The 15524-nt window shown below is 56.8% G+C and overlaps 1 protein-coding gene across 3 annotated transcripts in view; it reads right to left on the minus strand.

The window, feature by feature from the left end:
• NCKIPSD (NCK interacting protein with SH3 domain) overlaps positions 1-5819 on the minus strand; it is a 54688-nt gene extending 48869 nt beyond the window's left edge. For all 3 annotated transcript variants that reach the window (XM_074836135.1, XM_074836137.1, XM_074836138.1), the window contains exon 1: positions 5599-5819. In XM_074836135.1, the coding sequence (XP_074692236.1) occupies positions 5599-5769 (171 nt within the window). In that variant the 5' untranslated portion in view covers positions 5770-5819. The remainder of the gene's footprint in view (positions 1-5598) is intronic.
• Positions 5820-15524: the final 9705 nt, after the last annotated feature.

Below are 15524 nucleotides of genomic sequence, written 5' to 3' on the forward strand. Positions count from 1 at the left end.
CAGCGGCAAAGCACTACCAGCTGCTTATTCTCCAAAATAAAACTTTATTTTTAGCCTAAGCGCTTATTCAGGATCTGTGCAAATATTGCAATTAAGCTCACATGCCCATTGAAAGCTCCGTCAAATCTGCAGCAGATGACAAATAACGATGCAGGCTCCAGCGCAGGAGATGGTCTGTACAACAGTCTGCACAATCATCACCTTCTGTTCAGTAGCAACGAGAGGAAATCTGCCAGGGGTCAGGAGCACCGAGTTTAAAGCTGGATTTTGCGTAGATGGAGGCAGAAGCTCTTACAGCAAAGCACAATTGCCAAAGCTCAGTTTCCAGTGACTGCAGATTTGCTATCAGAACATCTGATCATTTGATTGACACCGTACAACCAACTCAGTGCTCCACAACCATCATCATCTCCACGCTAGCATGAAAGGTTTGGCAGTACCTGACCTACCCCAGCTCGCTGCTTCCCCAGTGGTCCTTGGCGTGTGCTGCCCCACCAAACCAACGTACTTGCTATCCTGGCAGAAGAGCAACCAGATTAGAAACAAAGAGCTTTCTAGAAAGCCAGTGAACTGAATTGAGAGTGGGGCTGACAAGAGCAGAGACAGTGCAGGGGAAGGCTGGACCGCGGGGCTGAGCGTAGGATGTGGGATCAGGCTCAAGTTGCAGCCGTGAGCTGTCAGACCCACGGTTTGAGCCCTGGCACACCCTGGTCTGGAAGGAAAGGCAGCTCCTACGCTACCTCACTCTGCACGATGCGCCCCAACCCCAAATCCGTGTCAATGCTACAACACCGACCAGGACAAAGGGGTTTCCTGCAAACAGAGAACTCTCAAATTTCACTCCTTTACAGAAACCCCTTTTCTCTTTGCAGCCTGGGAGGTGAAATGCCATTCCTGTGCCTGCCCGACCAGAACTACCTGTACCCTGCCACTGTGCACTTGCTCATGCTGAAAGAGAATTTTAAGTTGTTGCTAGGCTGCACAAAGCAGTCTCTTATTTTTATCACATGCCTGTTTATTCTTGTAGAAAAAGATATGGCAAATAGCAATCCAAGGCATCCTCAAAATGCTTGTTATGCTCTCGACTGAGTCCATTTTCTCACCAGACAGTTCAAAGTTTCTTGGCCATCAGCATACACCTTCACACCCAGACAGCCCCCTTCTCACTCCTCCAGAGGTACAACATGAAAGTGTGACCAACTGGAGAAGGCTTCAGCTGAGCAGAGAATCTAAACCCACACTGCAAACATTTTTCAGTTATTCCAAATAAATTCCAAGTAATTTTGAAAAGGCTGTTAATAGTCATTTCAAAGCTATTTCCTAAGAGCTTAATACAGCTGAGCAGCTGATTCGTAGCAGCCAGAATGCTAAACCATTCCCATTTCACCAGGAAACACTCCCCTGCAACTTAGCATTTATTTTTGCAACCCAACATTTACCAATTCAGCATTTTACGGTTGCCATTCCCCTCCTCAGCATGTAGTATTAACACTTCCATTGACCGGGAATACAGTCTGGGTCAGCGCAGTCAAGAGACAAGGCAAGACCAGTCGTGGTGCCTGGTGAAGACGAGAGCTGAAGCAGACTGCTGCTTCTGTACATGGGTGCCACAGCCAGGAACAAACCACCAAGGCCAGCCCCTGCCCTGCTCCCTGCCCCACTGGGAGCAGAGCAGATCAGCTTTCCTGGGGGAGGCCAAGTGTCACCTGTAGTCTGGCATCCTCCAGGACAGCCACTCACTTTTGCTGCTGCAGTACAGCCCGAAACCTTCATCCAAAGCTGGAATAATTCCAGATTCCTGTTACAAAATTACATACCCCATGATAATGATAGCAACATACAGACTATTTAACCAAAAGGAAGGACCCTTATTATTTGCTAGACTTGGCATTTGTCCCTTCCTGACGCCTAGTGAACCTCCTGCTCCTAAGGAAGCTTTATAAATTGAATCTTGTACAGCTTCACATAAAGCTTTGAAAGGCCTGCCTTCTGGAGTGACTGTCTGACTTCAGAAGACACCCTAAGCTCCAACTGAACCTCCACATTTTTCTGCCACTCATACATCACTTAAGCATCAGCACACAGCTGGAGACAAAAGACCAACCTCATGCTGATGGGCACCTTTCCATTCAATCAGAAGCCATGGCACTCATGCTGACAGCTTTGCTGCAGCAGTATTTGCCTGGCATTAGATATTAGCATTTGTCTCTTCCTCCATCAGTAGCTGGAGGCAATTATCCTACGTGCTGTTACCGACCAGCACAGCACTAGGTACACGTTTTCACTTTTCTCAGCAGCAGCAGCACCTGTCAGCCCCTGAGCTTGTTACGGCTTTGCTTGCTACCACCGTGCCTGCCAGCATCGCTGCTCAAGATCTCTGCCATGGGCGTGCAGAGCCGGGGTCCAGCCGCGTGCGAGGTCAGCGTTTCAGCAAGCAGCTCGCTCTGCTTGTGGTTTGCAACCTGGCTCCATTGAGAAGCACACAGCCCAATCCTTCCCTCTCGTTGCTTGGTGGCTTCAGTATCTATCCCCAGAATGGCACTCAACTTGAAATTACTCTTAATAACCCACAACAGAGCTAAAAGGGAAGTACAGAAGAGTAAAATCATCAGGAATATCAGCTGAAGTTGGGCACTTCTAATTGACCTAAATTAACTGCACATCATCTGCACCTTCTGGTGCCCTGGCTTAACCCTAACTTGTTTCTTAGGGGTATTATATGTTTCTAAGAGGGGTTTGTTGGGGTTTTTTTCCCCCTACAACTAACCATCTTTTAATAGCAACACTGAGCCACAAGGATTTCCGTACAAAATTCTGCCGCATTTGCAACAAGATGACATCAGCCAAGAATAAGCTTTAAATAATAAATGGGAATTATTTTTTCCTCTAGAGAAGCCAAGGCATGAATTTCCCGTATCTGTGAAAGCTGAGCAAAAAAACCTGAAAATTGAGAGAAGCTCAGAAGAAATCTAATGCTCCTAAGAGCGACGGCAGCAGCAACAGCAGTCCAAGCCTCTCCCGTGAGCATCCTCTCAGCAGCCTGCTGCGAGGGGCTTTCAGGAGATTTGCTGCTGTTGACTGTGACTGTTGTACAACGTATTGCTCACCTGGAACCTGACTGCACTGCTAACAAAGCCGAAGGCTTACTTTTACAATGGTGACTCCTGTTGGCCACCCTCTCTCCCTGCTAAGCACACTAACACTAATCATTAGCTGTGTTTTTTCTCTGCTGTGATTGAGGAAGCACTAATTGCCTCCCAAATCACTGTCACTAATTAGTCTCAGTGCCCTTATTAAATCAAAACTGGGTGACAAACTGTTTGCATTCTCATCCTGGACATTCAGCAAACAGTCTCAAGCAAGCAAGCTTTCAGCAAGCAGATGCCTTCTTCCATGAATACAAGGGTGTTCTGACTTCAGATCAGCTCTTCAGAGAGAGCAGGACGCAACAGCAGAAAGTAAGTCACGGACACAGAGCATTACAGCAACTGCAGAGCAGCAAATTAGATCCTGCTGCCTCATGCATCATCAGGCAAGTTCTGGTGCTGGAAACTTAATGGCCAAAAAAAGATGAGCGGATGCAGGGAAGGCTCTTCTGTTTCCTGCTACCAGGTCTAAGGGCACTTGGAAAGCTGCATCTGAACTAGAGGAGAGTGCTCACAAAGCCACCAGCAATGCTGCTTAAACATTCGTGCATTACCAACAGACTGTCAGGAGTCAGCCTGGTAGGCTGTAAGCTATCTTAAGGGTGTAGCAAAATATAACCTGAGAAATGAATGTAAAGTCAGCAGAGAAATGCTTTTCCTGTAAGATTTTGAAACTGATACGAACAAGGCGGAGAGATGCAGGAAGACTGCTCCAGAAGGCAACCTGAGAGAAGGCTCCCGCATCCCCGGCAGCGAGAAGACATCATGCCACACAAACAAATGAAGCAGAGGACTGCAGAGAGGAAACTCATGAGCAGCAGCCTGAAGCAATGCCACCGCGGGGTTTTAAAATCTAGTAGTTTAATAAGGTCTTTGCTCTGTAGCTAAATAGCTCCTGTAAATAGCTTAAGGGCTTATTGATCACAAGATGTCCCCTCCTGACAGGCCATTCTGTCAGGCTGCAGATGAGCCCTAGCCTGGCAGGCAGGATGGCTCCTGATCCAGACAGCTGGCAGAGAGACCTGGCGTTGCCCTAACACACATACACGCTCGTCTCGCTGAAGTGTTCTGCAAAACGCACACCCACACTTACTTACAGGCTGAATTACTGCTAATCAGAAATTCAATGGCATCTGAAGGAGTGTCAGCAGCACACTGAAATAAAGGGGGTTGTCACCATTTTCAGCCAGACATTAGAAGGCCCACTTGTACCATTCACATGCGTTTGTGTGCAGTTACCCATTCATTGATGCAGAGTTTTCAGCATGCGGTTCCCACAGCTATCCCCTGAGGCCCAAAGTATAAAAGCCCCATGAATTAGCCTTATATGAAAGGCCTATTTTAGTTTCAGAAGCCATGTTGGCCATCAGAAGCCTCCACTAAATAGACCCCTGCAATGTAGAGCCACAAGCAACCCCCTCCTCCCTGTGACACCGGCACGGGCACTGGGCTCACACCTGCAGCTGCTGGAGGTGCCCTCTCTCCTCTGACCCCAGTTAGGGCTGCAGCAGCCCGCTCGGACTTTCTGTAATTACCAGTATCACCGGCTTGGCTGTAATAGATCCCCGGGCTGGGCCCACCGCATGGACCCCCGGGACGTATCCCCGGGGTGGACCCAGCTGCCACGGATCTCCCAGCCCCCAGAACAGTATGGGTCTGCGATCGGTGTCACAGCGTGTTGGAGGAAGGTGGACGATCACCCCCTCACTGCCCTCTCAGCGCTGGGGTGCCACACAAATAGAAACCCCCGCGGCTGAACAGCTAGCACAGAGATGGCCACACAAGCACTGCTTACTTACACCAACTGGGGCTGCTAGTTGGGGGATTCCGGGGTTATCTAGTAATCATGTACGGCTTCTGGGAAGAAGGATCCTCCTCACCAACTCCCCAGGGCATCAATAGGCATTTTTCTGTCTTCCTCTCCCAGTTCATCAGGAATGAAGCCAGCCCTTTAGCCCCTCTGCCTGCGAGTCTGTGCCCAGGGAACCCATACCTCGTCCAACTCCTCCAGATGAATGTGCTGAGCTTTCATTTCGTCCCTGACCTGCGAAGCTGGTGCTCCCTAGACCTCATTCTCCAAAGATGACACCCACAGAAGATGTCTCCTGCCCCACTTCAAACTCCCGGTTCTCATCCCCGGCTGGTACACGATATCCCCGAAGGCTCCTGTGCGCTGAACTCCACCGCAGCGGGTAACCGCGTCCACAGCCACACGCCCGCTTCTCCCAGCCACGGCCAGCGGCTCGCAGAGGCGCCAGAGAGGGGCCGTGAGCAGCCAAGACAGTGCCCTGGGGTGCTCCACACCACCCAGCTGCTCCCCCACCACCCGCCCCCGCCCAGCCCCGGGACCCCCAGCCCCGCCGGTGCACAGGACGGCCGGCACAGCTACCCCCACGCCGGCAGCCCGCGTCCTGCCGGGCCTAGGCCCCGCGGCCCGGCCGGCCCGGCCCACCTGCAGCCGCTGGAGGTAGGAGGCCGGCGCGTAGCCCGTCTCGCCGGAGCCGGCGCGGGTGACGAGCCACCAGTGCTGGTTGCTGCGCTCCAGCAGCAGGAACGTCTCGCCGGCGGCGAAGGGCAGCGAGTTGGGCTCGGCCGAGCGGAAGCTGTACAGGGCCCGGTACATGGCGGCGGCGGCACCGGCACCTCCGACCGCCGCGGCCCGGCTCGGCCCGGCCCGCCCCGCCCCCGGCCCGGCCACGCCCCCCTCGCGTCACGGCGGCGCCCCGCCCCCGCGGGCCCCGCGCCCTACCGCCCCCTGGCGGCGCCGCCGGCCGCCCCGCGCGTGGCCCCGCCCCGCCGCCGCCCGGTGCCGCGCGGCAGGGGGCACCAGCGGCTCGCGCAGCGCCGACGGGTCAGCGACGGCGGAGCCGTGCGCAGGCCCGAGGGGGGGCGGCCGGACCCCGGGGAGGACCCCGGGGTGGACCCCCGGGACGAATCCCACGGGATGGACCTCCGGGATGCACCTCCGGGATGGACCCCCTCCGGGATGGGCCCACGGGATGGATCCCACGGGATAGACCCCCGGGACAGATCCCACAGGATGGACCTCCAGGATGGACCCCCCGGGGACGGGCCCTCGGCAGGCTCCGTTAAGCACTGACGCCTCCTGGTCGTGTCCTGCTGTCCCTCCTTCACCGCGTCTTCGCGGGGGTTTCTGCCGGCTCCTGGGGGTCTCTGCTCCCACCTCCTGCCCATCGCCCGCTCTTGCACTGGCCCGTCTGACCACCGCATCCAGGCCGAACGCAAGCACATCACCCCCCCCCCCCAAACTCCTCCAGCCCAGCCGGGACCCCCTGTGAAGCCCCCTCATCTGGGAGTCCCGTATTTCACCAACCAGTACCATCAAGTCCCCAAGGTCCCCAAGTGCCAGCAAACCCCCACCCCAGGCACCAAGCGCTGCTCCCCACGGTCCCTTCCCCCTCCAGAGAAGGGCCCTGCCCTGCTCCCCCCGCCCAGCGTGGAAGTAGGGCATGGCCAGAGCAGGCACCTGGCCCCACACACTGCCCCACGGCGGACACGGTGACCTGGCACATGGCCGTGGGGACGCGGGTGCACTGCCTGTCAGGTCAGGAGCGCTTGAAGAGGACACAGCCACCCCCGGCTCTGTCCATCTTTATGTCTTGATGCCTCATTCCAGGAGAGCAACCCTTTGGGCCACCACCCCAAGTAGCCCAAGACCCCTGCGAGCCCCCCAGACATCAGCTACTCCCTTCAGGCCCCTGCTGCTCTTGCTGGGGGTCCGAGACCCTCCTGCTGCCCTGGGAAGGTGGGTGGCAGCCCTGCGGCACGTTGCCCCCTGTCCCTCTTCCCCAGCCAGGTCTTTCTCTGTGCTGCCCTAGGGACAAGAGGAATTTTCCACCTGGCAAAGCCAGCACTGAGCCCAGCAAGGGGCTGATAGCAACAAGGCGGGGGGGTCCGGTTACAGCATCCAGCAAGGCTGGCACAGACATTCCTGCAGCCGAGCTCACTGCAGAGAGACACCCCTCACCCATCCTGCCCATCCCTGCCATCCCGCTGGGATGCAGGGATAGAGGGACGCAGAGATGGAACAGTCCACAGGGCCCTGCTCACAGCGACAGGGGAGTTTAATTCATCCAGAAACCATCAACAATCAAATCCAGCCAGTGGTTATACAATAACAGCCGGCTTCTGGCTGCCATGGCCCCCTGCCTGCTCCCAGCATGGTTCCCCCAGTCCCCTGGTTTTCCCAGCACTGGTGAGGTAATTCTGGCTGAGCCTGGTTACGGTGGTGAGGATGGAGGATGGGCTGGGAGTGAGTAGTTGCCTAGGCTCCCCTGCTGCGGGCCTACCGGGAATCGCCACGGTGTGCTGAAGCCAGGCACATTCAGGCTGGAAAGGTGACGGGGCGCTTTGAACGGGAACCATGAGATGTAACTGGGGCTGAATCCTCCAGGAACCTTGTGGGGTCTGGGCTTCAAGCCTGGTCACGGCCCTTTCCAGATGCCCAGCAGGGCACAGCATGACAGTGGGCAAGAGGTGGGCAGATGGGGAGCAGCACTGCAGGAGGGCAAACCTTCCCACTTGTGGGGTTACTACTCTTGGTATTGCCTGGATCCTGTGGGGCCTGTCCATCCCCTGCCCGTGGTGCCACAGCCTGCCTTGGTTTCGGCTGCAGCGTTTGTCCTGCCTCAGGGTCTGCTCGCAGCCGCGTCCCTGCTCCAGGTGAGCCCTGGCCACTCCCTGGCACGAGCCCACCTCCTGTTTGCACTGGATAATGGCGCTTTATTTCCATGAAGTCGGCAGCACAGGCTATGCCGGCAGGCAAATGCGGCTGAGGGGGATGCAGACACCCACCTCCTGCACACACAGAGGCTGGACCCCAGCCTCTCCCTCTGCTCAGCACAGTGTGCCAGCTCTGCCAGCCAGTGGCCGGGAAGGGGCCTGGGTTTCCTCTGCAAGGGCTCCTGCAAACCCTCCTGCACTCAGGTACAATGCACCGGGGGCAAAGAGCCTCTGAGGGCGTTGGGAGCCCAGGACAGATTCCTGCTCCTGAGGAATCAGCTCTGAATCGCAAGCGCCGGGTGATTTATCTTGGATAGGGAGGGACAACGAGCAAGGATCCCGCTGCGTCATTTGCGGGCGACTTTTAAAGCCGAACTTGAGACTTCAGATAGTAATGCTTGCATCCCTTGCCCTCAGAGCCGTGGGGACCAGGATCACCATAAGCACTTGAAGGACTCGGCGTGTGCACGGCAGGCTCTGCTGAAGCACCAGCAGCCCCCACGCACCCTCTTTCCTTTGGGGCCGCGGAGGGGAAGCGTTGCACAACAGCACTCATATGATTGAAATACAAACTTGCCAGCTCCACGTACACTTATATAATTCTGCACCGCCTGGTCGTCAACACATTGCAAAACAGCAGCGGGATCAATCGTTCTACTTTTAGGTATACAAATATTATTGTACTCTTGCCAGCGCTCTCTGGGCGAAAAGTCATACAGGGTGGGTGGTACTGCGGGACCCTGGGCCTGCAGCTCCAGGGACAACACCATCAGCGTGTCGCGTGGGGCCTGTGGGTGTCCATGAGCGGAGCAGGGAGGCATTGGGATGTCTCCTGGGCATACCCCTATTTCCTGATGTCCTGGCAGCCCTCCCTCCTGCAAAACCTCATTAAAAGGCTGTAGATGGGACCCCTCCCAACTGGATGCCTCAAGACCTCCCCTGCCAGCATCGGCCCTGCCACCCTGCTGAGTGGAGCGGGGTCACCTGGGAAGGGGACGGTGCCCTGCCTGCATTACAGGCAGCCCTGTCTCGCTCCTGCAATCTCACAGCACAACTGGCAGGGTGGGAGCAGCCCCAGCCCCTCCACAAGCAGTGCCATGTGCCCTCACCTGCTCCAGGGATGCTGCCAGCAGCTCCCGCAGCTCTGCTGGAAGCTGGGCCAGCCACTTCCTCTCGAAGAGGAGGTTTGCAGGTGGGAGAGCTGCCAAGGCGGCCATGGACCAGAGGCACCTCTGCAGCAGAGCAGGAGGGTGAGCTGTGTGAGGCACGGGGCTACGCTCTTGCCTGTCCACCCATGGCCAGGCCAGCCCGGACCGTGACGCACGTGGCAGCTAGGCAGTGCACGGGGTTGGGCGGCTGCGCCGTGGTGACTGGCACTCAGGACACGCGCACGTTCCTGCTCCCGAGAGAGATGCGGAGCTGGGCTCACACACAGGAGGCAGGGACAGGTTTGGGCAGCTCTGCGCCCTGTGCCATGTGTATGGCCCTGAGAAAGCTGGAGTGGCTGGCGGCCGGGAGGGCAGCCCTGCGTCCAGCCTGCATGGTGCTCACACCGACATCACTTACAGGAGGTCTCACCTCTCCAACTACATCTGCGCCCTTACAGGAGAAGCCCCCAAACCAGCACTGCCTGCCAGCAGCAGGGAAGGGCCCTCTGCCAAGCAGGAGCAAACCCCGCTGCCACCTCTTGCCAGGGACATAGTGCTCCACACTGAGCCCAAAAACACCAGTGAGGGGCTGCTCTGCTGGCAGCCACTCCCCTGTGGAGCCCGATGAACAGAGGAGCCGAAGCCGTTGGGGTGGTGGGTGGCTCTGGGGCCCATTCTGCTGTGGCTGCACGCGGGGACGGGGTGTCCACAGGACTCCTTGCGCAACCCGTCCTGCACAAAGCCCATAGCGGGGCTGGCGGGGGGCCCAGGCCCCTCCTGTGGCTGGGAGGAAGGAGCGGCCAGTCGCTGCCAACAGCTGCGCTTCCTGGAAAGGAAGAAGACAGAAGGTCGGGAGAGTTGAGGGATGGCGGTGGGGGGACCAGGGGAATGCTGCGGGAAGAACTGAGGCGCTGCAGATTGCGAGGGGAGCAGCACACAGCCTGGCCCGCCCTGAGACTCTGATGCAGGAAAACAAGCCTTTGGCTTCACACAGCGGCACCCTGTTCTTTATTGAGCTCTCTGCTCACATCCTGACTTGATGAGCCCCTTGCTGGCCCACGCACTCAGCCTGCCGGCACGGCCCCTTCCCAGCTCTCCCCTGCCAGGACAGCTCTGCAGGCTGCAACACCGTGCTGCGGCAACAGACGTTTCAGGGGAATACTGCTTTTTCTGTAATTGGCTCAGCAGCCAGGCTCCTTGTCTCACCTTCCCTGTGGTGTAAAACCTGGGTGCATGGTGAGAGAAGGGGGGGGACCTGGGGCAAGGTGCTTGGTAGCGAGAGCGCAGGGTGCACCGCAATGTGCAGCACCGTGCCCCGGGCTCCCCCATGCCGTCCTTCCTGCTGCAGGGCTGCCAGGGACAAGAGACACACTCTCAGGCTCATGTCTCTAACCAAGCCAGTGCTGCATTGTCCAACATCACCCTTCTCATGCCCATTCTCTGTTGCACACGTGTCAGCTGGGGAAGAACTGCGAGGTGAGGGGTTGCAGAGGGGCAGCAGATCCTGGCCCTGCGGGCCGGAGGAGCTCCCCTGCTTTCCTTTCAAAGAGAGATCGAAATGACCCTGTGGGGCCAGTGCAGAGCAGCAGCCGGTGGAGACATTGCTACAGTGCAAACCCAAGAAAGAAAAGAGGACAGAGCCCGTGGCCTCATCCGGAGCTGGCAGCCTGGCGTGGCAGACACCAGCCTGCAGCGCATGAGGCTGGCTGCCAGTGTCACCCTTTGCTGCCCACACTGTTCATGGTGGGGGGGCAGGTACCATGTTCCTGCTTGCACCCCTCACCTGAGGGGGAGCCCTGGGCAGACGGGTGCCTGCAGGAAGCCCTGGTGGGCAGGCGAGGGGTGCTGGGATGGGGATCCCCACCAGAGGAGCGGGGTGCTTGGCATGGTGGGGCCTGGCTCCAGGCACCCCACTGGAGTTTGCTTTCCCCTCACGCAGGCGGCTGAGTTGCAGGCCGTGAGTGAAGGCTGGGCAAGAGGCAGCTGTGAGAGGCCTCTTGGCCAACCCTCATTTCCATACAATGCAGGGAAGGCAGTTTTGCCCCCTGGCAGCTCCCAGCCGGGGACAGAAGCCGTTCCTGGTGCCCTCTGCCCTGCCCTCCGTGGCTCCAGGCTGGGGCACCACTGCAGCTGGCCAAGTGGCAGCACAGGACCCTCAGCACCCTGTGCCCAGGATGGACCCATGTGTGGGATGGATGGATGGACGGATGGATGGATGGATGGAGGGATGGATGGACGGACAGACGGATGCCTGCCCTTAGGCCCACTATGGCATCACCATAGAAATGGCTTAAAACCAGTTTTATTAGTGTCCAGTTACACAAACTTGACCCCACCCATTAGAAACAACAAAGGCACAGTTGCTTGGCCACACACAGCACCTGCTGTCCTCGGTGCAGTGGGTGCCGTGGAGCCATGAGGGCACAGGGTCCCTCTGCTCCCGCACACTGGGAGCCCCTTGTCCCCAGCAAGGCTTGGGGCAGCAGGACATGCCCTATGCCTTGCTGAGGCCTGAGCTCTTTGCAGCCCAGGGGCCATGGGGTGAGCGGGGTGCACTGCTCTCCTTTGGGCAGGTGTCACAGCAACATTGGGCCGCTGCCCTGCAGGGATGCTGCTGCCTGGCCACAAGGAAATATTTTGTTCTTGCTCCATAAAAGCCATTTGTGTGTCCCTTCCTGCTGGCAGAGACCCAGCTCGGGGGAAGAAGTCCAGCAGCTACTCAAGAGGCAGCAGCACAGGATGGGGACAGCGTGGAGACAGAGGCATCCTCTCCTCCAAGGGGGGCCATGGGCTGTCCCTTGTCTTCTTGCTTCTGCCTTGCCCAGCTCCAACACCAGGGAGGCCACCAACCAAAACATCCTGGCAGGTCCACAGATCCCCGCTCAGCCCCCCGCCCCAGTCCCCAGTGCCTTGCTATCAAAGCGGATCTCAATTCACCGGAGAAGCTGGCGCCGGTCACAGGAATGCGTTTTATCTCTGGCCAGCTGACCTGTGTCGATTCCCAGCAGACACCCCAGTTTTGGGCTAGAAGTGACCTATTTACATAAGACGAGCTCCCCACGAGCCCAGGGCCAGCACCGTGTTGCGCAGGGGAGGCTGTAGGGAAGCAGGACTGCAGGTGCTGAGGGGCCTGAGAAGCCCCCGGAGCAGGGCCAGGCCCGGCACATTGCAACCACCCTGGGCGATGGCCTGGCTGGGGCTGGGCTGGCAGGAAAAGGTGGGTCCTCTCCGAGCATCAGGAAGCAGCCAGGGAGGAGACCAAACACAGGGGAGCCGCGAGGAACAGGGACGTGCGCTCAGCATCATCATCCACGGAGCTGAGGCTGCAGCGACTGCAGAGCAGGGTGTCCCTGCCGGGGTGCAGGCTGCCCCAGCTCCCCGTCCTCCTGCCCAGCTGCGGAGGTGCATCTGCTGGGGCTCAGTGCTCCCCAGGACAGACCGGGGAGCCAGCCCAGCTGCCCCTTCCCCGCGCTCCTGCCAGTGCCAGCGGGGAGCTTACTGCCCAGGGAGGACCAGAGCTGCGGGGAGCCATGCTCAGAGCACACACAGTGAGGGCAGAATGTGTCCCCGGAGGGGAAAGCGCTTTCTGCAGAGGCAGAAGCATGGGTTCCCGTGGCACGCACACCCTGGAGCTTGCTGGATGTTTTCTCTCACAGGGACACGGAGGCTGGGCTGCTTCGTCACTGCCCTGCTGCCAGCCCTGGCCGGGAGGGACATCTCCAGAGCATCTGTCTCCGAGGTCAGCCTGGTGCTGTCTGCCAGCAGCTGCCCAGCACCGATGGAGGAAAAACAGGAACAGAAAAGCCCTCGAGCCTCTTCCCCAGCAGGCTGCTGCTCTCCCATTATTCCATCACTCCATCCTTTGCTGCACCCGGAAGGCGGGCGACCCCCAGGCCCCTCAGCAACCACAGGCACCCTCCCTGGACCCATAACCTGCTCGCTTCAGTCCTGTCCTCTGAGAAGCCCAGGCACAGGGGTGACAGGCAGCGTGACCATTTGCAGGCAGGGGCCGTGGGAGCCCCGCTCCCACCCCAGCATGTCCCAGGCTGGCAGTTACGCAATTGCCTTTCCACAAACACAAGGAACTGCTTGGAGGGATTTGTGCATAACAGCATGGAAGGAAAACAAACCTGCTCTTGAACTTTGCAAGATAGTATGTCATTCAGAGGGACTTGCCATCTGGGTCACCCCCTCTTTAACCCTTGAGATCATGGTCTGGGCCAGGACGCCTGCAGGTTAGATCAGCGTGCAGGTGAGGGAGATTTTTCCTGCTGACATTTTCCTCTTGCAGATTTAAAGCAACTAAAGAAAAAGGTCATCTCTGTCCCAGCCCCCCCCCCCCCAACCCCACCTCACACTGCTACAGGCCCGGGAAGCTCCCAACCACCTTGTTGTTGCTCTGCAGCACTGGCACAGCCTCTACTAATCCTCAGACAATATTGGCAAAAGGATTTTAGCAGCACAGGCCAGAGCCCGCAGGGGCCAGGTTTGCCCCCCTGACTTCCTGCAGCAGCACCAATTCCACCTGTTTTGGTTTTTTTTTTTTATTATAGATGCACCCCAAAGGACTCCAGGCCAGGCTGCTGACACCGTACTGGGCTGAGAATAGGTCTAGACCCAAGCTAACACTGCTGGCAGCATTTTTGAGAGGGCAGCTCCCTGCCTGTACCCAGCACCCTGTCTGCAGGCAGCAAAACAAAGAGGACTTGTTCTGGAGGCAGCTTGCATCAGAGCAAATGCGATTGTTCTCATCGGATTTTATGAATTCCCTCCAGAGTTCCTACGTAACACAGATACATTAGAGGACTTTATCCCTGCTAATTTCAGACTACAAAGTCAAACCGTGTATCAGATGAATCTGCACAGGCAGGCTTATTCATATGCAGCACCAGTGATAGGAGACGGTAGGGTAGCGCCAGCCAAGAGGCTCGTCATTAGCTCATTAGCAGAGGGCATCGCATCCTAAGCAGCAGGACAGAAAAGGAAACATCACCTTGGAGACGCAGTCCCTGTCCCTGTGCAGGGCACTGAGACTCACACCCACCACACATGGCGGGCCAGCAGGCAGGAAGCGGCCCTGATCCCTGCCCAAAGCATCTTGCAATCGAAAGTGCCAAGAATAAATAGCCCCATCCTCACCCCAAGGCTTTTTACAGCCAGTGCTGGGGCCAACTCAGGGGCAGCGCTTGGGACCCTCATCAGCTGCACCCAGCACCAGAGACTCATGAGGCAGCAATAATTAGCAGGTTAAGGATGGACAAACCCACCTCATGGGGAAATCCCCCATGTGCAGACATGAAATAGTGAGGTGACTGCAAGATGTAAAAATACATGTTTAGGACTGACATCAGTTTGTGCCTGAACACTATGGAACAAACAAAAAAAGCAACCACAAACTAATGTTGTAAGAGCAAAGGTAAAAAACCTCTTCAAAAAGTACAAAAGAGCACAGGACAGCCATCAGAGAGACTTTGATCAGGAGAACTTGATAGCAACAGCTGGGGAATATGAAACTAAAGCTGCAGGGCTACAGCTGATTGAAGAGGGTGACCTTCCACCAGCGACCTGCAGCTTTCCGGTCCCATCCCACCTCTCCTCTCCTAAGCACGCCTGCGGGAAGCTGAAGGATGGGCTGGGGAGATGATCCTACCATCACCCACCTCCCCAAACTCTCCATTTCTGCATAAACTCGCTGCTTTATCCTGAGGAACTGTAACAAGCAACAACATCCCCACACTTACCTCAGCACTTCCACACCCAGTTTTCTTTTGCACCATCATGATGACTTACAAGCTTCACAAGAGCAGAAATCATTTATCTAAAAATGGTTCGACAAAGAAAGGTTCCTTTCAAAAGAAGAAATTGTGGTTTAGAGTTACTCTGTTATCTTTATTTCAGTTATTCACTGTCCTCTCACCTTCTGACACTTCCTTCTTGTCTTTGTCCCAAGTAAGATTTTAAGCCTCTTAGGATACCTTTTCAGACTCTGCAGCTCTCCCTGAGTTGCTGCCACTGCAGCTAATCCTGTAGGGGTTTCTTACGCATGTTTTGGCTCAGCTTAGATTAAAAAACGTCAGTAGCTCTCTACAAATGGGTTACACAGCAAGAGATCTAGTTTACAAGATCCTGAAAGAGGAAATAGGTTGTTGGGAGATTTTGAGAGACAAGTTCTCCCTTATGAAAGTCACATCATTCTGGCTGGAAGAGACCTCCACAGGTGTCTCATCCAACTTTCTGCCGTTTGGTCCCTCTGTGCCATCTTTTCCCCCGCCTACGTGAGCCCCTTTGCCTCAGCCTCTCCTCAAAGGGCAGGTGCTGGGGGCTCTGCTGGACTCGCTCGTCGCTCTTACTGGAGGCCCAGCACAGAAGTGCTGTTCCACTGGCGGACTCACGAGGCAGGTGAGCCTTGCTGCTGTTCATACACTGCTTCTGCACTACACCAAGAGCTTCAGCTCTTCCTCATCACCAGCAACAACAGGAGCATCAC

Source organism: Strix aluco, chromosome 11 (genome assembly GCF_031877795.1).
Source record: "Strix aluco isolate bStrAlu1 chromosome 11, bStrAlu1.hap1, whole genome shotgun sequence".
NCBI lineage: Eukaryota > Metazoa > Chordata > Aves > Strigiformes > Strigidae > Strix > Strix aluco.